The 24,192-nt window shown below is 46.1% G+C and overlaps 1 protein-coding gene across 1 annotated transcript; it reads right to left on the minus strand.

Annotated features, from left to right (window-relative positions):
• Positions 1 to 9,827: 9,827 nt before the first annotated feature.
• On the minus strand, positions 9,828 to 17,329 carry KCNJ2 (potassium inwardly rectifying channel subfamily J member 2). Its single transcript, XM_075169410.1, has 2 exons — positions 17,209 to 17,329; positions 9,828 to 12,177 (listed from the first exon to the last, which is right to left on the minus strand). The coding sequence occupies exon 2, from the start codon at positions 11,959 to 11,961 to the stop codon at positions 10,678 to 10,680; it is 1,284 nt and encodes a 427-aa protein (XP_075025511.1). The 5' UTR covers positions 11,962 to 12,177; positions 17,209 to 17,329; the 3' UTR covers positions 9,828 to 10,677.
• Between the last annotated feature and the right edge of the window lie 6,863 nt (positions 17,330 to 24,192).

A 24,192-nucleotide genomic window follows, 5' to 3' on the forward strand; every position in this document is an offset into this window, starting at 1 on the left:
GGAGAGTTTCTTAGGAAAGCCAGCAAGTTATTTTTCCACAATTTATCATACTACTTTTACACTGCGAGTTAGCCTTTTCCTCCAACTGCAGAGATGAAAAGTCACACAACTCCAGCATGAATTAAGCCAGCCAAGAAAAAGAAAAGCAGCTTTCTCTGCTCCCCAGGGCATATCTTATGCCTATTTGTTAACATTTCTTGATATGTGGAGGAGACAAACTTCAAGGAAGGAATGTGGTCATCGCCTATCTGAAACAAAATCTACCATGTTGGAACGGGCTGGACGTGTTTAGTTAGGAAGATGTGTTAGGGGCAGTCATATATTTGAGTGGCAATGCTTACATTTTTCAGCGCAAATAATACAACGTGGTGCTGCCGTGTGATTAACAGTCACACGATGGACTCTTACAGTACTGGTGGAAATAACAAATAGCACATCTGCACCCTGCAGAAGAATCAGGTGTGTGCCCGCGCGGAGCAGGAGGGAGGTCAGCAGCAAGGCAGACCCCAACCACCGCGGTCGCAGAAGCTCCCAGGGTTTAGGTGCTCCCGTGGATGACAAGACGAGCGTCAGCAAAACTCCATGAGCCTTTAGAGTAGATAAAGTTACCTGTAAATATGTTGGGAAGCTTCCTCCTGAACAGCCATCAGCAACAACCATCATCTGAAGCAATCTTTCCAGGGACACGGAAATATCCGTGGAAGGAAACCTGCAAGATTTGAAGTGTGTGGTGTGAGGCTCTGAAGCGATACATAGTTAATTATAACTCAAATACATGCAAATAATTTATAGGTGTAACAAAATCTCCAAGTCTGAAAACCCAGAACACGAAAGACTGCGACTGTTTAATCACTTACTGTAATAGCAGTATTGTCATTAAAAAGGCGCCACGATGTGACTCTTGCAGCAGATGAAAAGGAGGGACAATACATGCAAATGCTACTCACATTTCTTTTCCTGCTCTCCCAGTGGCTTAATTTATATCTGATGAGACTACAGTGTTAAGAAGGAGAACGGCACATTAGTCTCACTGGTAATACCGCTCAGGATGAAAGCACTCTCATTATTCGCACTGGAAGATCCAGATTTGCTCAAACAAGAACTGTCACAACGTGCTGAGGTCCAGGGATTCCTAGGGGAGCTGGTCTGACATATTTGAAGCTGATTTGCATTAATTTATGAATATTACATAGTCTGTTTGTCCAATGGTTCTAAAGATGTTTAGTCAATGCATACCTTGAGTTAATTCAATAGAAAAACTGTCAGATAGTACGCCAAGGGACGGGCACAGCAGCTCTGGCAACCCCTCCTCATTAAACACCGAGTGTAAAAAACTGCAGAAGGATTTCATCACAGGAGTTAATGAGCTATAAATATTGAAAATTCCAAGGCGCTCCATCTACATTAAAATGTTGCAACTATAAAGGTAAGTACCAAATCCTCAAGGGTCCTTGAGAGCAAAGAGAGTCACTGGGATGAGAGAGAAAAGAAGGGGGAGAGGATGAGAAGGGCAGAAATAAACTCCCAAGCTTGCTGGGAGGTAGCTTTGGAAAACTTGATAACGACTCTAATACAGCTCCAGTACTGACTCTAATTAGGATCAATCAGGGCTTCCCTAATTGCTTTTAATCCCCTTGGCTTCTCTGAAAACAGGAGTGACCATGCACAAGGCGTGCAGCCCCACGCCGGAGCACGTGGAGGAGAGCACCGTGTCGGAGATCCGCAGCCTCCTTACCCCGCTGGTGCTCTCAGTTTTCCATACGGGATCAGATTTGCAGGCTGGCCAGATAGAGAGGGGAGGAGGGAGGCCAGAGACACCGGGATCTGCAAGAGCACCTGCCTCCATCAGCACAGCCTTTGCAAAGCAAGACGCAGCTGACATTATGCCTTCCTCAATCGAATTAATTGTTTTCCTTTTCCAGATGTTGCTGTTACAATCACCCAAAACTCCTGCAGATCGGTGTCCTTCGGGTGGAGCTACTGAGCTTGCTATAAGGAGCAGAGGGAGCATTTTTGCACTCCATTTGCTTTAAAAGGCACTGTGTGCATTTGAGCTGCTCCGTACCTTTATTCACTTTATTTTCCTTTAAAGCCTTTTTTTTTTTTTCCTTCAATTAGCTGCTGGGTTTCTTAGTAGAGGGTAGACATCTCTTGCCAAACTCTTTTGCAGAAGGAAGAATGGAATTCCCTCCGTTTCCATCTGTAGATCACAGAGGTATCCTGAGTCAACTGCAGACAGCCAAAGCTCTCTTGCCTAAGGTGTAAACAGAGGAAAATACCAACTTTTGATCTGCTTCTACCTTTCCAGCAAAAGTAAAGTCAATGCAAGTATCAACATGGGAAAAAAAGAAAAAAAAAATTATTTGCTGGTCTGTCTTGAATTCTCTGTGTGCATGCAAAGGACTCGCACATAAATACAGGGGTAAAGGTGGAACTGTTCTGGTTAAAGGCAGGCATTCTTCCTTCCTGGGAGCTAACAGCCACTGCGCCATTTAAGAATATCAAAAGACTTCAAAAATAGAGCTAAAGCAGTATTATTTGTCTGGGTAATCTCTCTGCCCCAGGGGAAGATTCATCCCTGTTCATAAAGATCCTGTGCTATTAAACTATAGAAATCCACCCTTCCCTGTTAACAGCCTATTGTATATCAATTAACTGAAACTCCGATAATGATTTCGGTGGAAGCAGTATCTTTGAGTTTTTTAGTCTTGGGCAACGCTGGCAGCCAGATTTTTCTCAAAGCATAATAATCAAGAAATTTCTTAGGCAGTGACCTCAAAGTGCTCTGGTTTGGTTGGTTCTTTATCTCCAGCTGAGCGTCGGTATTTGTGGCTGGGGCAGCGGGTTCCCAGGGCAGCGGTGGGAGCTTGGGCAGCCCAGCGAGCCCAGCAGCTCTGTCCCTGCCGCTTGCGGACTCCGAGCCTGGATGAAACGCAGGCATAGCCATAGCACCTCGCATGCCATGTAACGCAAAATAATTCATGAGTTAATTTGCATAGCAAATCTAGTTTATGCACAGTAAGACATTTTGCCTTTTTAAAAAAAAAAAAAAAAGAGTTAGTAAAATACCAATCCTGGAAAGCAAGAGCCTATGGCTTCCTACCTGCTGCCACAGGGAAGGTCTCCCCAAGGAGCCAACGTGCTTCTTGCAGCAACGTGCTTCTTGAGCGGGGTTTGCCCGGGGGATCCTGCCCCGCTGCCTGGTTACGAGGAATAACCAGAGCAAGGCCAGGTTTGGGCATACGAGACCTAATACTTGGTTTTGACCTCGGTTCCCGAGTTACCCTGAAATCTGCTACAGTCGGGAGGTGCAAAGAGGAGGGTATCCAACAGCACAGGCGATCTCTGCCGCAGATCGTGACTCCCTTTTGCACAGCTTCCCAACCAGAGTGATTCAGTAGCTATTTCACAATTTAATGTATGTCATTTGTATGAGTTTCAACATAGTTTTTTTAAAAAAAATCTGTTTCCAGTAGCTATGCATTGAAATCCAAGCCAGTAAGGAAGGAAAAGACAAGAGAAGTATTTTTTTTTGTAAAGAATAATATAAAACTTATATATTGCTGAAACAGGTATGTTTGTAGCCCCTTCCTGTCCTGCCCACCCACAACTATAAAATGCATTCGCTTGCGTATAACAACCTGGATTTGCACACTCAGTAAAGCTGTAAATGTTGGTGCTAGATAAAAGACTGTAATTTAGAGAAAACTTTGGAAGGAGAAAAAGAATGATATTTTCAAGACTCATATTTCATTTTTCTATTCTTGAACTTTCTATAATTTTCATCGCTTTCACTTTTCTGTCCTGTCCCCAGACATTGGCAAACCAGCGGAAACATCTCCGCAATCTGCAGGAGAGGACAAAGCAAAGGCAATGCATCAAGCTAAAAGGAGGGAAAGGCTTCAGGTGGCCAGGAGGGTTATAAAATGATGTTAACTCCTTACAAAATAAAGTCTACCCTAGGCACAAGATAAACGGAAGGATTTAGCTATGGATTTCGGTTCCACCTGGAGAACTGCCAAAAGCACGGAGCAGCCTGCTGCGGGTCGCGGTACGGCGCGGTAGCCGGTGTTTCCGAGTCTGCCTCTGACGCTGGTGCTGGATGTGATACGAATGGTTCCTGTGATGCTGCTGGTGTTCCCCTGGCAGCGCGTGCTCCCAGGACAGCGTTCCTTCCCTTTCTCCTGATAGGAGAAGTACAGGACTGCCGGGAGCAGTGATGTACCGCTGTCACTGCTCCGCTCACAAAGACCTGTTCCTGTTCCCTCACCTGGAACTTTGAAATTTTCATCTCAAACTCCACCAAGTGACTCCACAATCATTCAGCTGATTTTACTCATCCTCTAATTTCCATGGAATGCCACTGCAGTTGGTGCAGGTGTGGTCAGAGCTTGGCTTTGCTTGGTGGGGTAGGGAGTGCTGCAGGACTCCTGCTGCTCTTTGGCTTCCCCCGGGAGGACGCATGGCTGTTGTGTTTGCAGCATCAACGGTCCCGTTCTGACTTCCATCACGGCTTCTGAGCTGCGAACAGGTCTAAAAATTGCCAGTTTGTTGAATTTAGAGAACAGTTTGCAAGTGCTTTTGGATCCTACCTATCTGGAAGCCAACAGGGGACGAGTTATCTGAATACAGGTGAAAGAGCCAAATCTTGCACAGCAAAGCGCAAATGGAGAGAGAAGCAAAAATCAGTCTGAAAAATTTGCAAACTTTCCCCCAGTCTCTCTCACACAGGTTTACCAAAGTACGACTCCTTACGCTGCTGCCCTGAGGGTGCAAGAAGCCGTGGGGACCCTGAAGGTGCACTGAACCCCCCTGCAAAGCTGACCGCCCCTCAAAGCGCTGCCAAGCCCATCACACCGGGGCAAATGAGCTAATCCAGAGAAGGTAGGTGTTGCATTCCGGGGCGCATGTCTCATCCAAAACCTTCACTGAGTGGCAATCCCCACCTGCTGAGAATCCAGAACCATGAAACAGCCTCCCCTGAAGTCACAAGTCTAATTTAAACATTTTGAAAGAATGACCATTTCTTTAAACATTATTATACATTTTTGCACTCCGACGAAACCTGCAGTCTTCAGCATGAGCTTGGCATGTCAAAAGAATCAGCAAGCACTGCTAGTTTGACGAGAAAGCTGGGGAAAATGGGAAACAGTTGGTCCATGCAGCTTTCTCTAATGCACCTTTCTGTGCTGTCTGCCGAGGGCAGAGGCACCCAGCGAGCAGCAGGCAGCGTTGCCTGTACCCTGCTGCTGCTGGCATGCCAACACCCGCGCTGCTACGTCTTCTGTGGCATTTTACTCATACCGTCTAGGTTCAGGTAGCGTACGCTTGTGTCCTGCAGCGCATGCTTGCTGCTTGCTAGATGCATCCAGCTAGGATGGGAGGGAGAAGGGTTGAGCTGTTACCTTGCTAGCTACCAAAATACGCCGTCTGTGTTTTGTTGCTATATTTATGCTGACGCCACCTGACCAGCGGAGTGGCCAGCAAGAGAAGGGAAAGGCACTGACAGGAGAGGGTGCTAACGATTTAGGCAACGGGAGCAAGCCAGGCACAATATGCAGATAGTGGCCCCCGACCCGCTGCCCCTGCAGGAAACATCAAAGCCAGGGTCACATCAGCGAGTGGCTCTCACAGAGGATGCTTTTCAGGAGGGAGAATAAGCAGATGCAGGCTGTGACAGCTCATCTGTATCTCTAAATCCAGCCCTGTAATTATTATTATAAGCTTTCCAAGAGACCATTAGATTTGGAAAGTAAATTTGAATTTATAAATGGAGTCCTTCTAGATAGGGTCATCTGAGGCATCATTTAATAGCATTACGGACTGATAAAAAGTTTGAAAAATCAGCAGAGGGGTCAAAACTGCGTTGAAATGCTTCACGGCCATCCTCAGCCGTTGCAGCGTGTTTGATTCCGGTGAGATCAGCAGTTTCGAGCTGAGTCACAGTTGTGCAGCCTCAATATCTGCCTCGGAGGCCACACACAAACAGCGGGAAAGGAGCTTTCCAACCCCGACAAATAAGGGCATCAAGTCTCTTTTCGGTTACTCGAGGCCCGTCCCTGTACGCTTCCCCGTCCCGTTACACAAAAACCCAGCTCCACGCTTGCGACATCGGGCTCAGGACTCCAGAGCAACGAGGCACGTATGAAGATTACAGCGAGCGTGGTTGGAACTGAGCCGAGCTGAGGAGCACCGTTTCAATAAGGGGATGTTCCAGGCAGACATGAAACATGGGGATTTGAAGATGAGTTTCCTGCTTAATTTTTTAATCCCTTTCCCAATCTTTCAATGCGCTCTGTCTTTTTACCTCCCCTTCCCCTGCTTTGTAGTTTATGCAGACTTTGAGCTTTTTTCCCATTTCATACAACGTGTACCTAATGATCTGGAGCTCTGCGGTTCCAGGTGTGACCTTAAGAAAGTCCCTCGGTCTCTCTGGGGCAGATCTTCCTTTGGTGCAAGTTGCCTTGCACCGCACCGTGCTTGTGTTCTCACCTGGGAAATAATGATGGGATCACCTTTCCTGCCGCCTTTTGTCACGGGAGAGAACGACCTGTCTCTTCCTGAAGTGCTTCAGACAATGCCCGTGCTCAGACAGCCGTAAACACAGCTATAGAATAACCTCCAGACCCATCTCCCCAGTTCAGTTACATACATGCTGCACACACCAGTTCATTCTCAATTTTTTTTATTTATTTAGAAATAATAAAATAAGACATAATATATAAAAATCTGTACAATCCACAATTTGTGCAGTACATTAGGAAGACTTTGATACAAAAAGGCTGCAAACAGGAAAATAGTAATGGACAACTGTCAGATGCCTCGATTGTTCACCTTACAATAGCTGCAGGCCAAAAGTCATTACAAAATCAGTTTCTGGTTGGCTGTGGGATGGCAACTATGCAGCACCCTTCTACTTTACAATGGTCGTGAGCAGCCATAATTTAAAGACATTACAGTACTTCTCAGTTTTACCTTGTAATCCATTATGAAAAAGAAGACCTAAGAGAACGAGTAAAACATCTGGACCCTTTGTCTTTTCCGAGAAGAGCAAGTGCTAAACCAACAACACAGAAGTTTATCATGGCTGGGAGAGCGTATCATTAAACACAGCTAATAAGTCATGATTTCTACCCTTGCTACTTAACCAAGGACAACTCGCACGGAAGAGACAGAGGAAAGAAGAGATCCGTCCCCACCTGCCTCGGAAATGCTTTTAGTCACTGTACGCAGTACTAGGTTTTAGACAACGTGTCTCATTCAAGTATTTTCAGGGAAGGGCAGAAATAACATATTCCCCCCAGACCCTAAGCGAAATACAGTGTACACCTTCTGTGCGAGCCGGTTCGGCCAACTTTATCCTTGCTAAAGAGGCCGAACCAACGCCTGTTGCGGTCTGCGGGTAGAGCTCAGTCAGTTTAAAGGGCCCCTAATTAAGCATCAGCTTGGCCCAGGATCATCGGGAACTGAAGAAACGCTGTCAGTCACTGTGTAGTCCTTAAAAATAACCACATTTTTAAAAACGACTAACCCAATTTGCTGCTGTAGAAGTGTGCTACAATAGTCTGTCCTATACTGGGCTTACCACGGCGTGTCGAGAAACACAGAACTGATGGGCAAGGGGGAAGGGTACCATGGAGTGTACATTGCAGGTCTCTTTCTAGCAGCTTCCCGGAGCCAGAGGCTGAGTGCAATTCTGCAATGTAAGATTCAATCGGCAAAGACAAAGGGTTATTAAAAAAAGAAAAAGAACGCAGCAGAGAGTGTAATGGATTACCTCAATGCACACCCTCGACAAGACTAGCACTCGGAAAGCTGGTAACTTTTAAAAATGCCAGTAACTAGAACATGTTTTCAAATTAAAAGTCCATGCTTAAAAATAAATAAAGAGAAGTCCATAGCATTAGGAATCCTATAAGGCTTGCAAGTATTTGCTAAAAATCATGCTAACCGGTAGCATCTAGGTACTAGCTAGCCGAGACCGCCGAGCAGAATTTATACTTTTTGTGGCCTTTTCTTTTTCTTCTTCTCTTTGTCCTCCTTTACAGACTTCTATTTACATTTGGCTTTAAATATGAAAATACTTGATAAACTTTATAAAATGTACATTTTTAAAAATATTTCTGAAAAACTGACTTGAAAAACAAAAACAAAACAAAACAAAACAAACCCCAAAACCTCTGCACCAGAAATGTTAAGGGGGAGGGGATTTTATTTTTTTCTCTGAATTTCTTTTGCTTTAAAGAAACAAGCTGAATCCTGCATTTCCCCCGCCTCTCATCCCTCCCTCAAACATCTCAAGTATCATTTAGTGGGAGCACTGTGCACCTGGGGGATGCTGACCTGGAGAAAAGGTCCCCTTGCTCCCGCTCAGCCTCCCTTTTCCATCCCTTCCCCATTGCGTTTTCATGCACCCTCTGTTTCACTGAATACTCTTTGGTTTAGTTATTTTCCTTTTACAAGAATATCACAATAGCAGCACTAGCAGCACTCGGTTGTCTTCACTACCGTTGACCCAGAAACTGCAATCCAATCGCCTTTGTATGTTCAGCCTTTCCCTTCTTTTACGTCCCCCCACCCCAGTAACAGCCTTAGTACTTGCACTTAATCATCTGCCCTCTCTAGTAGCCAAATCTACGTTTACAATGTCGAATTTCCACAGTTTCGAACCCACCCGCTGTAGATACCATCTTATCAGAAACCATTCCGTTGCAGGCATTTCTTTCAGGCAGGGCTGGAAGGGGCCAGAGGCCTTCACAGATATCCGTTTGCAGAAGACATTAGACCTAGAACAAGCTGTTTTTTAATGGCATACAGTGATCCAATACTGCAAGAGTTGACTAGGATTATCGTCCCACCACCACCCCTCTCCACCTGCTCCGCGGGGAGCAGGCTGAAGCGCGGGTTCGCTGTCTCCTTGCTCTTAGAGGCACAGAGAATTTAAAGCCTGGGTGAAGGAGCCAAAATACCGCTGGAGCCAGAGCTTCGCAGGTCACAAAATCTGCGCAGAGCTGGGCGACACGTCTCATCCCCTCACCACCCAGTTGGTGTTTGCTGGGGAGCGGAGGCAGGAGACGGACCTCGCTTTGCAGCCTCATCCTCCCCAAATGAGCTGGAAAATACACTTTCTGACACCCCCGCCCTGCCGAGGAGAAGCATTTTTTACAAAATGCTACGTTCCCAAGCGCGTTGTACTTGTACTACATTTACAAGTGTGTTGTGAGAGTTGTTTTCTCTTTGCCTCTCCATTACCCTGTCCCTTCCTCTTCAAAAATCTCTTCCCGGGGATTTATCTTATCGCTCGGCTCATCTGTGCCTGAACGCCCGCTCCAGCAGCTTCCAGCATCCATCAGCAGCTTCACGTTCTCTGGCAGTTTAACGGGTAAGACATCGCAGCCCAGGGGCTCGGGTCAGACGCCTGCAGCAGAGAGGACGGCTCAGTTTTCAGGAGGCTAGCGCGGGTTTGGGAATGCGTGCACTAACACTTGACCTTCTGCTGCAGCCCGGCGCGGCGAGCGGCCGGGGAGGACAGATGTTTGCTTGTTTGCTTTCCCCCAACTGCGTTTCTCCTTACAAGAAAGGAAGGGAATCGATTTCCCCATAGAAGAGCAGGGGGGAAGGGGAGGAATCCTAGCTCACTTTAGATCTGAGTCTTAAGCTTTGAGAATAAGGTGCAAAATAAAGGTCTTAAAAAGAAAAGAAAAAAAAAAAAAAGAAAAAAAAACCAAAACCAAAAAAAGTGTCTGAGGTTTGAAATTTTTTTTGTTTAAAGCAGCCTGTTCCTTTTTTTTTCTTTTTTTTTTCCTTTTTTTTTTTTTTTTTAAATAAACTCCGCTGTGCAAAACTCTGCATTTTCTTTGGTATCCATTTAGGTAGTTTTAACTTAGTACTTTTTCTATGTATATATATATTTTATTCCATTTTTCCTTTAGACAGAGAATTAAATTCTCCCCCCAAAAATCATAATTTTGCTGGAGGCTACTGATTGGCCTGATATTACATAATGCCCCTTACGTAATTGGAAAGAGAGAAATTGATTCTAGCTATCAAACTACTGGCCTCAAAAGGAGTTTAGACTTTCTGGCAACATCGGCCTCTCTGAAGTGATCACGAGCTTTTCAACCCAAAAAGTTCAACACTGACTTTTTTTTTTTTTAAATTACACAAGAGAAAATAAAAACTACACTGCAACAAAAATAACCATTTGTGTTCATGTAGTTAGCAGCAGCTTTTTAAAAAATAATTATAATAATAATAATAAGGCAGATTCTTGCCTTTGTTATGCCATTAAAAACATTCTTGTTCCCTAGAGAGAAGCATTCTGGAAAAAGTTGAAAAAAAAATAATAATAACCCAACGAAAGCTTGCCTGCAAGTTCAAGTTTTGTAAAAAAATATATACATAATTTATTCTACAACATATGTGCCTTCTGTTCATACTTAGACATGTTTAGTGCTTTGTGTTTAGAGTTCATTTTCTGTCATCCCTCCTCTGAGGACAGCCCTAAAACCAGCCTGGGTTTCTCAGGTCTGCTTGCCTTCACACCACTCTTCAACAGTACCGTTGTCTGAAAACTGTTCTGGGCCAACTTCTCAGGTCAACGTGCCTTTGACCGATAGATTGTTTTTGGTGGTTTTTTTTTCCTTTCAACCAAAAGAGAGAGGAAGAGTTTGTCAGTCATATTTCCGACTCCCGCCGTAGCGGCCGTGGCTCTAGAGGCACCCCTGCTTGGTTGTGGTGGTCCATGTCCGGGTGGGTGTCTGTGCTCATGCTCTCAGGCACCCCAGTGTCAATCTCGTCCTCCTCTTTGCTGGTGAGGGCCACTTCGTTCTCGTAGCAAAAGGAGTTTGCGTTAGAGAGAATGTATTTCTTTTCCGCTAAGTCTCTGGCACTACAGATGGGTGTGTTGGGCACTTCGTATGTTTTGTGGAACCTCGAGTAGTCCACTTTGTAGTAGTTTTTCTCTTCGAAGAGTACGGGCTCGTAGCGGTGGCCCCAGAGGATTTCGTTTGCCAGGTAGGAGCTACGGCACTGGGTAGTCATGGCGGTAGCTTCCACCATGCCCTCTAATATTACTACAATTTCAAAGTCAGCATTGTCCATGTCTTGTTTGCTCAGGTCATACAAAGGACTGTCCTCATCTATTTCATGCACTATCGTAATTGGGGAGACCAGGAATATGCGGTCTATCCCGCTGTCAAACCCTACGTTGATGTCTATTTGATCCAAGGGGATGTACTCCCCTTCCGATGTGATCCTGGATTTGAGGAGCTGTGCTCGCACATGTGCCTCCACCAAGTGGCTTTTCCTCAGGTTTCCAACACGCCACATCAGGCACAGTTTTCCATCTCTCATGGCCACCACGGCATTGTGGCTGAAGACTAGAGTTTCGTTTCTCTTTTTTGGCTTAGCCATCTTTGCCATGACAGCACCAATGATGAAGGCATCAATGATGCAGCCTACTATAGACTGGAAAACCACCATGAAAACTGCGATGGGGCACTCGTCTGTGACACACCTGAAGCCATAGCCGATCGTGGTCTGGGTCTCAATGGAGAACAGAAAGGCTGCGGTGAAGCTGCTCACTTGAGAGACACAAGGTTTGTTATTTTCTTGATTCTCCAGATCCCCATGCAACAGCGCAATCAACCAAAACACACAGCCAAAAAAAAGCCAGGAGAGGATGAAAGTCAGGCAGAAGATAACTAGCATCCACCTCCAGCGGATGTCCACACAAGTGGTGAAGATGTCTGCCAGGTATCGCTGTCCCTTCTCACCCACGTTAATAAACTGGACGTTGCAGTGGCCATCTTTTTTGACAAAGCGGCTCCTGCATTGCTGTCTGGTATGTACCTTACTCTTTCCATTCCCAAAGCCGTTGGCAACGGCCATGGTTGCCAGCTTCATGCCGTCCTCTTCCGAAGACACGATGCTGTAGCGGTTGGTTCGCACGCTGCCCATCACTACTGCTGTGGACTGAGGTGCTTCTGCTTTAGAAAACAGTCTAAGTTTCTGCAAAACCCTTTGGAGAAACAGTTTTGAAAGTTCTAGAGGAACACACACACACAGAAAAACTGGGGAGAGGCTGGAGTCCCCAAAAGCCCTTGGATCAACCAAGGACAGTCTTCTGGCATGCAGAGTTAGCTTAACAAGTAACCGTCATAGAGAGGGCATGGTCTGCAAGAGAAAGAGAAACGTCGTATTAGATCTTGGAGGAAAAGGGTACGGAATCAAACCTGCAAGCATCAAGTAAAATGACTCCTGTGGACCTGCAGGAAGTTTCCTTATTCTTAATGACAGCATTTTCTGGAATGCACAAGTTCTCCGAGCGCAGCTGGGTATTGACAGAAGGGACATCATTACTACAAAGAAGGCATCGCTCCTCCTGGGTGAAGGCACTGAAGTGATCACGTCACACAAGTCTCTAAGCAATATTCACTTTAAAGCTGGACATGCAAAGAATCTACTATTTACAACTGTGCTTTCTGTTTATTTTGAAACAAACAATTAGCTTTAACATCCATCTGTTCAAATATAAATACTGAAGCAGTTTTTAGTGACATACAATGTGTCTCCCGGACTGTTTTACCTACAACAAACAAGGGAGCGTGCAAAGGGGAAGACAACGTGTACTGAGAAAAGCAATGAACTTGGAAAAAGCAAATGTCTGACTTCCATGAAATTACATTACATATAGCTTTTTTTTTTTAATTAAGCTAAAAAAAGGAGTTGTGTATTCTCTGCAAATGGCAGGAAAAAAGGCTGCAGTCGTTCCTCTTTAATTCCATAAACTCATTGGGATCTGGGCAGTTTTTACACTCACGTTAGGCTTAAGTTGTATGAAGCAAACTAAACCTTATAACGACCCTCATCTGCTCCTCCTAACGCAACTAGCAAAAGGCTACGATGGATCAGGTCTGGCCGGGCATCTTCATAACACCTTTGGTGGCAAGTACCAGCACCTTCCCCTCGGGAGCCCGAGGCAGCCAGTTCCATCTCCAACGGGCAACAGTTCTGAGTGTCCCGTGGGTCTTAAATGTCAGCAATTAAGACTCAGCAGAGAGGCTACAAAACCTTCTTCCTGAGGGTAGAAGCCACCAAACTTGTTTCAGGGAGGTCTGGCTTAGACCCAGGTTTAGCTTTTAACAAGTGCGTCATCCATTAAGTCATGCACTGTATATCAGGAAATGTAATTGAAATACTGCAGAGGAGAAGAGATGCATTAATGCAACTGCTCCATCCACACATGTGCCCCATGGAGGAAATAAAACTAAAACCGAGTGATGAGGACTCTCTGCTGTCCATTTGTCACAGGAGAGGAGCCTTCAGTACCGTTTACAGTAGTGGGGGATTAAATCATGATGCTCTTCATAAATCAGTACTATCAAAACTCATCCGAGTTCGTCCAAAACCCAGCAAAACTGCAGCCGCCAAGGACCACAACCTCTGCCCACGAAGCGGCTTCAGTGCTCTGTGGCTCTTCCTCTGATTCGTGTCGGACAACAGCTGTAGGTAAGAGTTCATCTCCTTCCCCAAGAGCAGCCCCTAAAGCCCTGCAGAGGTGTTCAAAAACTTGAGGGATTTCAAAGAGTTTCTCAGCCCTCCCACATCCTTCAGCCACATTACAAGGGCTTTAGGTCAGCAAACACTTGTTAGGAAAAGAGCAGGTGACAAAGAGAAAACAACATCGTGCTCGCAGTTGCATGCGGGCTGGTTTTCCCTCTAGAATCTCTTCAGGGTTTACTTTTACCTTCTCTTTTTTCCTCACTTCTGTTTGTTGTGCAAGAATGCGTCCCAACGCCTACTTGCCGAGATTAGTCATCTGTGACTTCAGCGGCGTACAAGACGTTTTGGCAGCTTTTGATAGGTTCGGTAATGCCCGGTTTTGAGTACGGCTCTCAGCAATGTAGGCTTACGGGATGGTATAGCTGCCCTCTTACTTATCTGACTACCTTGCCCTTACTGTGTAAGGATTCTCTTTTTCCCCCCCTCACACCTTTTTAATCATGGGGTTTCTAATTCCTCTCAGGATATTGCTCTCAAAAATACAAAGGAACTCTTTTAATATTCACTTAAACTTTTTTTTTGGCTGAAAAATACTTTTATTAGAATCCTGAATGCAAGGGGAAAGTGAAAATACTGTTAATGCATTTCACACAAAAAAATTCTTGAAAAACTATTGCATTGGTCTGCAAATCAATCACTTTTATGCAAATCAAACCACATCCTGCAATCATAGTCATGTTCAACTTCCACATTCAAAGTCTGTTTTGTTCCAAGCTGATGGAAATACACAGCCTAGGAAACACTTTATTTTGAAGTCTTTCTTTTTTTCTTTTTCCTGCATTGTCTCTTGGATTTTAGAGGAAAACTTGTGGTGGAGGGAAAGATAAGCTGTAAAGTCTCAAGTGTCTGAATATGCAGCTCCCCCCACAAAAGTCTTGACCTGAGGACATTTGTTTGAATTCCACAAATCACTGAAATCGTAATGCCAGCCGCTGGCTGCATTTAGAAGCTTGGGACTCGAATTAAGTGCCGTACATTGTCATATTGCTACTCTGAATGGCTGAGCACCTTCTAGCTACTGTACCTTGCACAGCCTTGCGCCTTCGCTCTGCCCGTGGGAGCAAACCTGCACCAATTTGGCTCTAACGATCCTTACGCGGGGGGGTGTGCCTGGGGCACCCTGTGCTACCTTTACCGACTGCTTGAAGTTTATACAACAAAGCTCCAGCACGCTCCAACGCAGCATAGTTATCTTCTTCCATTTACAGCACAAATTGCCTCTCTTCCTTGCGAGTGCTTGGAGCGGGGAGGATGCCGGGATGGGAGCACGGCCAGCGCTGTGCACAGGGACCAGCCAGTGCAACGCAGCGGGTCTGATCTTGCTCCCTGTAAAGGGGAGCAGGCCCTGTAAAACACCTGGGAGATCCACTGCCTGCCCGATCACACACCTGATGGGTGTTCACCCTGACTTTCACAACTAGTTTCAGTAGAAGTTCCCCCAAAAATCCAGAAACAACCAAACTAGCATGAAAATCTAATGGTACTTCTTGTTTTGCTAATCCACCTGCTGCTCAAAGGCAAAACAAGTTTGCTGCCCCCCCCACCCCATTATCAGTTGTTGGTGGCACCAAAGATGCCAAGCTAATGTGGGACCAGCCCTGCAATCCTCACCAGACAAAAGAAGCCAACCCAGTACCCACCAACCATCCCAAATCTTTGTATAATTGGGCGCAACGCGCTGCAGCCAGACACATACACACGCAGCTGTAAATTCAATCATCACTAGGTGTGTTATTATTATTAATTCAGGCTGCCTTTCCTCCTGGAAGAGAATACAAGACTAGAGCAATGCAGCTTGTAATTGCCAGCACTGGCACCGACGCAGCATTATACTGGGAAGGGATGAGATGGGATGGGAGAGCCCCGGGCTTGCTCTGCTGCGAGGGGATGCTTGGAGGAGCAGAGAAAAACGGGGTTGTGCTGCATCTGCAGCATTTCTGAACCAACGTTTGGGGAAATGCCGCGATGAGGAGCCCAAACCCTCGCTAGCAAGCATCCCCCTCAAAACCTCCCTCCAGGAAAGACGTTCACATCGCATGTCTAAATCCCACAGCGAACAGCTCGAAGGGAACGGGTGCAGAAGGTTTAATACTGAATAAAAACTCTGAAGTGCAAAAAGAGCAGGGGGGTAGAGAGAGGAGCACTAATGAGCGCTCGGAGCAGTTATTCCCAGGCTGACGCCACACAGCCCTGCAGAGCCAGCCGGGCACATGTTGCTAAGAGAGCACCAGCACCTCAGCCCAGCGCCTTCCCCTGCTGCCCTCGGTAAACAGAACAAAGGAGCTGCTCGCACCAGCGAAGCCTGTTCGCACAGCCCCCGCTGCCTCGCTTGCTGGGCACGGCCACCCCCCCCCGCCCCGTCACCTTCCTCTAGGGCCCTGCGTTACTGAAAAGTCATTCCCCAGGGCTTCTCCGCTGGGGAAGGGCTCAAGGCACACGAAGTGGTGAGCTGCCTGCAGGGGAAGGATCTGCCCTTTGCGATCGGGGGAGGGGGGCGAACAAAAAAAAAAAAAAAAAAGAAATAATGCTTAAAAAAAAAAAAAGCAAATGACGTAAGGAAATGGGTGCGAAGAAATAGAAGAAAGGAAAGGACAAGCGGTGTTTGCATCCGCTGTCCCGCAAAGGAGGCGAGAGCCGCGTATTTCCAGCTGATGACAAAATAACGACAAGTGAAAGTCAGCACCAGGGGGTGTACTTGATGCACCGGCTGTGCGATGGAAAAGCAAACAAGTGTAAAGGTAAGGCTGAAACACAGAAACAAGTGCCGGCTGCCTGCGGGCTGGAAAGGCGGCAGCGGGCTGGGAGGGGACACAGATGCGGGTCCCGGCTCAGCCCAGGCCACCGGCGAGGCCCCGGCACACGCACCCACGGGTCCCCGGCTGCCCCGGCCCCGGGGAGATGTCACTGAACCGCCGCAAATAAATCTGCCATTTCTTATCAGTATTTTTTCCTTTAACTGTCATGAACTATGTTAAAACAATAGTCTCTTCACAGGTTCCCCAGCTGCAATGTGTGGTTTTTTTTCTTCTTTCTTCCTATTTTTTTGGCATAATAAAGATAATAAAAATAAAGAAAATCCCCCGTTTCCGTAATGCCAATGAATGAAGTTACAGGTTCATTTCACACCCCTCTAAAACATTTCGGACACTCCTTTCAAAAACACGCATCTGATCGCTTAAGACTTGATACTTTTGACCTCTCTTGTACAGGAAACAACAGGCGAGAAGAATGGAAAGGGATGGAGCGGTGCTACTTCTGCGACACGGAGTTGTCATGCAAACTTCCAGCCCTTCCCCAGAATAAAATATGTCGGGGAGGGGGGGGAGCAGCTGGTGCATGGAAAGTTATGAACATAAACAGATGCTGCAAGCAGATGCTCGAGTGTTCCCGGCATACCTATCTAATTATTTTAGGCACTGAGAATAGCTCGTGGATGGTGCATGAGAAATGCAGGAGTTCCCCCTCCAAACGGCTATGCCGAAGCGTGCAACACATTCACCGACCAGGAAAGCTTTATCTCGGGAATTTCGCAGCACGGTGCGTGCACCGAGGCAGCTGCCGGCGCATCGCCCCTACCCCTGGAGACCAGGGCGCCGGCTGGGTGGGCGTCTCGAATAGATCTAGAAAGAAGGCGCTCCTTACCTGCCGGTGGCCTTAAAGGAGGTGCTTATAGAGTTAAAAGGGTGTAAGATCCAGCAGCTGGGGGGGACGCAGCAAGCCAATCCCAGGGTGCCCGCCGGCCGCCGCCGCACCGCTTGCAACTGAGCCACTCAATGAGCCGCTGCCCCTTTTTTGCGGGCTGCCATGTGATGTTTAATAGCGGCTCCGCCGTCCCCGCCCTCGGCGCTGCCCCGCTCCAATGGCAGGCGGGAGGCTGGGCCGCCAGCAGCCGCGCCGGGCCGGTAGCGGGGCCGGGGGAGCGCGGCGGAGCGGTCGCGGCCGGGGGGAGCGCGGCGGAGGGGGTGCCCTGCTGGGGGGTGTGGGGGGGAGGCGGGTACCCGGCGCGGGGGGTCCCGGGGGAAGCCCGGGGAGGACGGGGGCGGCCCCTCGGCTCTGCGGGGAGGCAGCGCCGGGCGCCCGCTGCCCCACAGCCGGCAGCGCTGCGGCGTTCCCCGGCCGTCCCCGCTTGCAGCCGCTCCCCACGGTGCCCTCCCGGTGCGCCCGCGGGCACCCAGCACCTGCCACGGGTATCCCCCCCCCCACGCCCCGAGAAAGGCCTTTGCAAGACTTTACTGGGAACGTGGGAAGGTCCCGAGTGGGATCTGTATGCCTACTCGCTCAGATTTCTTGTCTCGGGCTAGCGTCCCAGGCCCCGTGTAGTAAGGAAAAATACTGCAGAGAGAATAGTTTTGTTCCTTTCTTAATTTCCATGAAGGGAAATGCTAAGATGCAGGGTATCTCATCACAAACACCCGACCCTAACACGCACTAGAAGCAAGTCAAGCCTACCGCAGCACAGCTATTAAACTTAACATCCTTCTCTTTCTCTGAAATCAAACGTCCCTTCCCAAACAAGAGCTTTGATCCCTGAACTAAGATCTTTTGGAGCAAGGCTAGAAGCAAGAGGAGTATTTGCCTGGCTGTAGTACGTAGGATCCATTTCTTTGTTTCATAGATCACCTGTGGCAGCTCGATCTGCAGGCTGGCTGGCCATTGTTGAAATATGCAGAAATCAAAATGATTTTTAATAGCTTGTCCTCCCTACAGTGGACGTGGCCTAAGACAAAGAAAACAAGGATGAAATGTCTGGCTGGGAGCCTCGCAGGAACAAAAACAGCCTTGTAAGCACACTCTGAAGTTTGCCAAACTCCAGCTCTGACGGACAGTGCAGGGGTGTTAGTTTCCGAGGCAGGTGTCTGCTGCTGCAACGTTCTCCTGCCGAGTTCCTGAGTGCTAACAGCTGAAATGCATCAGGGAGCCTTGTGTGGTGTTCTGGTAAAAAAAGAGAGAAGGTGACTGCTGAATGCAAGGGTTGCAGACCACACAAGGCTTTAGAAATCGGCGTGAACATCTTGAATTGCAACCCCTGCAACGGTAACCCCTGCAACACCCGGAGAACGAGTGCTGGGAATGCTTCTGGGACAAAACAGCATTAATCAGCAGTCAGGTCTCCCACCTGGAGCTGCTGAGGGATAGACTGGTTCAAGTGGGTCGGCCACTCTCCTCCGGGGAGCTTCCTTACAATGTCCAGAACAGGTTCTAAATGTGATTCCCTACTTTCCACAGCAATGCCAGTGCCTGCAGTCACTCACAGTTGCTTAAACCGTCCTCCTTCTCATTTGTTTCATAAGTTTACAACTCTGACATTAGCTGTCTTTAAATACTCTGTGAAAAAGCTTTGCCCAAATGGTTTCTCAGGGAGTAAAGGCTTTAGGAACACATTCCTCATAGAGCTGCTGAACAATTTCCACTGACTGCCATTACTGTCACTTACAGCATTTGCTGAGTTCCCCATACTCCGAATGAGGAAGCATCGCATTGTTGCAGCAACAAATACAATGGCCAAATGCAGCTGGTTTTAAAAGTCTCCAGTGCTATGTGTGCAGGATACGCAACATTTACATGATGGGGAGAGGGGAAGAAAAGACAAGTGCTTGTGTATATTGAGCAATCTGGCATGTTGGGCAATCATATTGTTTATGAGTTATTCTTGGGTGATTTGTTCATTTTTAAAGGGAAGAAAAGTCCTCTAACACAGGTAAGTTTCTTATGAATGACGAATCTGGGAAAAAAATCTGTAAGAGGGAATGACTGCAATTATTTTAGTCGTTCAGTAAGACGAAAATCATTAAATCCACAGGATTTGAAAGCTATAGGCACAAATACTACACAGTCATGTACCTATATCAGAGAAACAAAAACCCTCATTCCTCTGAGTGTATGTGGGCTTCCTATGCACAGCTAAAATACCAACAATTCAACCCATCTTGAAGAAGTATGTGCTCATCTACATGTAAGTGAAATGAAGTAGAGCTGTGATCCACTATTGCTGAGAGATGCTCTGCTGAGAATACACGCAGTTTGCTGGGGGGTGGGTTCGACAAATCTCTGCACAATATCCACAAGATATTACAGATTACAGCCTGACCTCGTAGACTCTTACTCAGCCTTTACTCATGCAAACCGACTGATAAAGAGTACAGACCTACAAGACCCAGAGATCCCAGATCCGCCGATATGAGTAAGACTTATTCACAGCAGTACAGACTTGCAGGTCAAGCCATTTAGCATTTCATACTGAAGAAGGGTAGAGGATAAACATCACGACTGTTTTACAGCTTTTTTAAAGTTGGAACAGCTCTGCCCAGAAAGCTCTTCTTAGAATGAAATATCGATTCTAATCTATTATACAGATAACAAGAACCATAACAAAGCCGTCTCGTCTGCATGGACTTCAGCAAGAGAAGTACTTCCAAACCCCCCAAACAGGGAAGTTGAAGTTACCAGAAAAGTTTCTAAAAAACCCTTTCCTGTTGCAACAAGCCAGGACAAAGAGGGTGAGTGACAGCTGAAAACTTAACCCTCAAGAGTGAGTGAGGGTTTGTTTTCCTTCTCACAATGAATGGTTTTCTAATTTGAGGTAGTCTAGCTACAGAAGTCTCTTACTGCCTCACTACAGAGCCTCCTGACTGAAATACTAGAAGAGCTATGTGAAATGGCCATAGTCTGAGGAGTTTTCAAGATCCGCTATCTGCAGAAGAAACGGTACCAAGGGATAAGAAGGGCTCGGGGAAGGCAGAACATTCATATTTCATACCGGTGTAGGAGGTGTAGGAAAAGGAGCCAGCAACAAAGCAGGATGCTTTTTCTTAGACAAATTTCAGCCAGGCCGTATCACTGAAAGAAGGGGCTTTTTCTCCCCACGTTTTCTGTTTTCCGGCATCGTTCTCACCTTTGCCCATCACAGCCACGCTGTCCCTCAGTCTTGCAGGGATCTGCAGATGCCCTGTGGAAGCAAATTTGAGACTTGCATTGCAGGCGTAGTCCTTGCCAGCTGGGACCAGAGGCTTTAGCCCCTGTCTTACTGCACGGGAGATGTTATTAAATTGCTTTTTCTGTCTTGGCGGTGAAATGACCTAATTATCAGATTGCATTAGTCTTCATCTCTTAAAGTGGCCAAATCTGCTTTGGTTCTCAAGGATTTTATTGCCAGCTGAAAATAGCTTAATAGTATTGTACTTGCAAAGAAAATATGGTCTGGTAGAATCAAAGCAGTCGGTTTCCACAAGATGAGAAGAAATGCCATAAATAACGCGTTGGGCTTTTTTTTTTTGGGCTCACCATTTCCATGCATGTAAACTAGCATACGTTAGCCTTTCTTCTCTAACCATTAAGTCAACTGGAAAAAATTCATCAGGAAAAGGTGGTTTCCCCATTCACAGTAAACCCTTGGGGTTTAGACATTAACTGGGTCTTTATAGGTCTAATGCTGGAATCTCCAAGGAAAAATGAAGCCACATTCGTAATAGAGGAATGGGTAAATCCAATGAAAATTCCATGGAGAGACGGTTACATGTTTGATAAGACTTGAGAGAGCAAATAAATATATTTTGTGCTTTGCAAGCAAATAGGATATACAGATGTGCAGCCAGTGACACAGTTATATTGGATAATAATGTGTTTGTTCATAGAAGGGGTTGAAATATGGCATAGGAAATTGAATTGGTTTATGTATCTGAGAATAGTGGAACTCACACACCATTCACATTTTTTTCTCTCTTTCTTTCCCAGATACTTTGTGCCCAAAAGCTTTGCTTAAGATTTCAGGCTGTCTTATTTAATCTTATTCTAAAGTCAAATCACCAGATAGTGGCTATATTTTGAACAAAATTAAGGATACACTTTCAGTCTTTGCTACTGCAGATGGTGGATGTGGGAAGCAAGGTGAAGAAATCTTGAAATAATGAATTACAAACAGTAATCCATAGCTAACAGTAACTGTATATAACTAGCAATCCAACAGCAACCCAAGAAGTTCTGCCAATGAAAACTTATTTCCAACACTATATTCCATGTGGTTCAAATCTCAATAAATTAAGATGCCTAATTTAACGGATCTTTAATTTCCAGCTAAACTTTCAGACCCAATAAAATATGCTAAATACCTGTTGGTAAAAAATGAGCTCTCCCAGCTCTCAACACATGCGTACCTCTGCAGGGTCAAAGGCCTTAAAATGATTAGGAAATGTTAATCTGTTATTTAATGTACGCCTTACACATTCTTTGTTTTCTAGAAGCCTTGCTGTAGCAAGACAGTTGTATTACCATTTAGTGATCTATTTTCACAATTTACGATTGTGGATAATCTTTCAGAAATGCAATAAACTTAAGGGACATCTAGCATCTATTTGTGACATGGCAATATTCTATATTTTTCCTTGTCCAGCCCTCAGTCAGCTGTGGCAATTTGTCCTCAAAGGCAGCAGTGGGGAATGTATGTTCGGATTAATGAGAAGGACCTTAGTATAAGTGACAAAACTGACCAAGTAATTACATATTAATAAGGCTAATATTTTCCTATTAATCTCAAAGTTATCTGATGATCTTCATAGCTCCCATTCTTTGGATCTCTCAAGGGAAAGGGAGTTAATGGTTAATAAAACTTGCCAGAGTGGTGAGAACATGCCCATGGAGCTGACATAGGGAACTTGACAATTCCTGGAAGGAAAAGGGTTAAGAGCCAGCAGCTTACACATACAAAACTGTGTGACTACACTTTCATTCTCTTCCTTACAGCTTCAGTTGCTAGTGTTACTGGCCTGCCAGATTTTCTAAAATCAGGATAGGCTCACGCTCATCTGAACAGAACAGGGTAAGAATATCTTTGTATTTCTCTGGCTTGCGAACTTTTGGTTGTGTAAATATTGTATGTAAGCAGGAGGGCTCTCAAGGGAGTAGATACTCATGGGTTTTCCAATGAGTACCCTACTGTGGGCTGTCACTCGTCAAGTCACCTACTGGCTCAAAAGCCCACGTGGTGCTCAGCCAACTTTCAAACTTCCATCTGCAGAGTCCACTGTGCTCATAGACAGTGGCCGGGTCCTTCCCCTGCGGGCAGGAATGAAACCTCAACCTCCTTCCTTGGGGGTTATCAGGGTTTGATGAGTTGATCCTTATAAATGGTTGTTAGCCAAGATGTGAAGGTGGGGAGAGCTGCAAGGGGTAAAGATGTGGTTTTGGTCTGCTTCTGTGCCCCTGCAGCATCTTCCCACCAACCTTTCTGGCACAACATCATCCTGGTTAGCGAAAAAAAAAGTGGTAACCTACCTTCTGATGTTCTGTGCAGGATGAGGAAGGGGTAATGATTAGAGAGTCGTGCTTCCTCTAATTTCACCATGGCTGTAAGAGGAGGGATGAAGCAGAGATCTGCTTCGGCCTTTGTCACCGCGCGTGTGCCACCATAAGCGGAAATGTGGAAAATTTCCAATGGGAAAGGGAGTGGCAAGAAAGAATAAAAAGTCAATTGCAATAGAAAGACCTAGAAACCTTTCGTCTTTTCTAAGCAAAATTAATGCAAAGTACATGCCTCTTCTGCAACTCTCCTACTGACCCACTTGTATTACACAACTTGGTTCACCAAAGTGATTCAAGTTGGGCAGCTTCACTTTCTCAGGTGACGTTTGGCAATTCCTGAGAGAAAGATGATGTGAAATACGTGGGCACACGATGAAACCTGCTTCCAATAGCAGAACACTGTACCCAGAAGTGACTCAGAGAACCTCTGTTAAAACCCTGAATGGTTTTCCTGCATTGCAATGTGCATATTGCATTTCTGCTGATGATCATTTATTATCACTGTACTTTATTACCTATCGGTGTATCCACTCTAGTGAAAACTGCATTTATAAACTCAGAAGCATCTGATTTGCATTAACACCATATAAACTACTGCTCTCCTTACTTTCTCACACTTATGTTAGTATACTAGCTTAGATGAAAATGTCCTCAGTGTTTTCTATCAGTTTGTACCAGAACCTAAGAATTTGCCTGAGTCCATGACCACAACGTAAATGACAATATCAGAGTTTATTTTCTCTCCTGGAAAGCAAATAAACTTTGCTAAAAACAGAGAGTTAGATCATCGGCCATTGTGGAAGGAAAAACACAGTAGAAAACAAGCTTAAGTTTCCTGAGGAGCCAGCACTGTGCCTATTTACATCAAATGTGAACTTCCATTTTGGTGGCAGTGGTGCAGACCACTCCCTGATAGGAGACCGGGTGATTGTACGTGTGTTTGTGCTGGCGGTTTCAAAGCACTGTCAGCTCTGATTGAAGACAGCAATTCCTGTACCGTCTGCAGGTGCACCAAAGAGGGTCCTTGAGCTGCTGGAGCTGGTGTAGAACAGTCCCACCTTGACTGGGAGAGCCCGGGGACCTTTCACAGCCATCACGGCATCTCTTCTCCCCCGTGCCTGCATTTCCCTGGTCAGGAAGCCAAGCTGAGCAAGGGGAGCCTGGCCGGGAGACACGCCGTCCGGGCAATCAGAGGAGTAGATCGCTGGCACAAAATGGCAGTTCAGCCCCGCTCGTAACTCCTGCGTGGCTGGGAAGGAGGTAGACAAATTAAATTAGCTGGCACCTTCCTAAATTTCCCTCAAAACTAAAACTGAACAGATGAGTAAAACC

The sequence above is a fragment of the Calonectris borealis genome, chromosome 20, assembly GCF_964195595.1.
Source record: "Calonectris borealis chromosome 20, bCalBor7.hap1.2, whole genome shotgun sequence".
NCBI classification, from domain to species: Eukaryota; Metazoa; Chordata; class Aves; order Procellariiformes; family Procellariidae; genus Calonectris; species Calonectris borealis.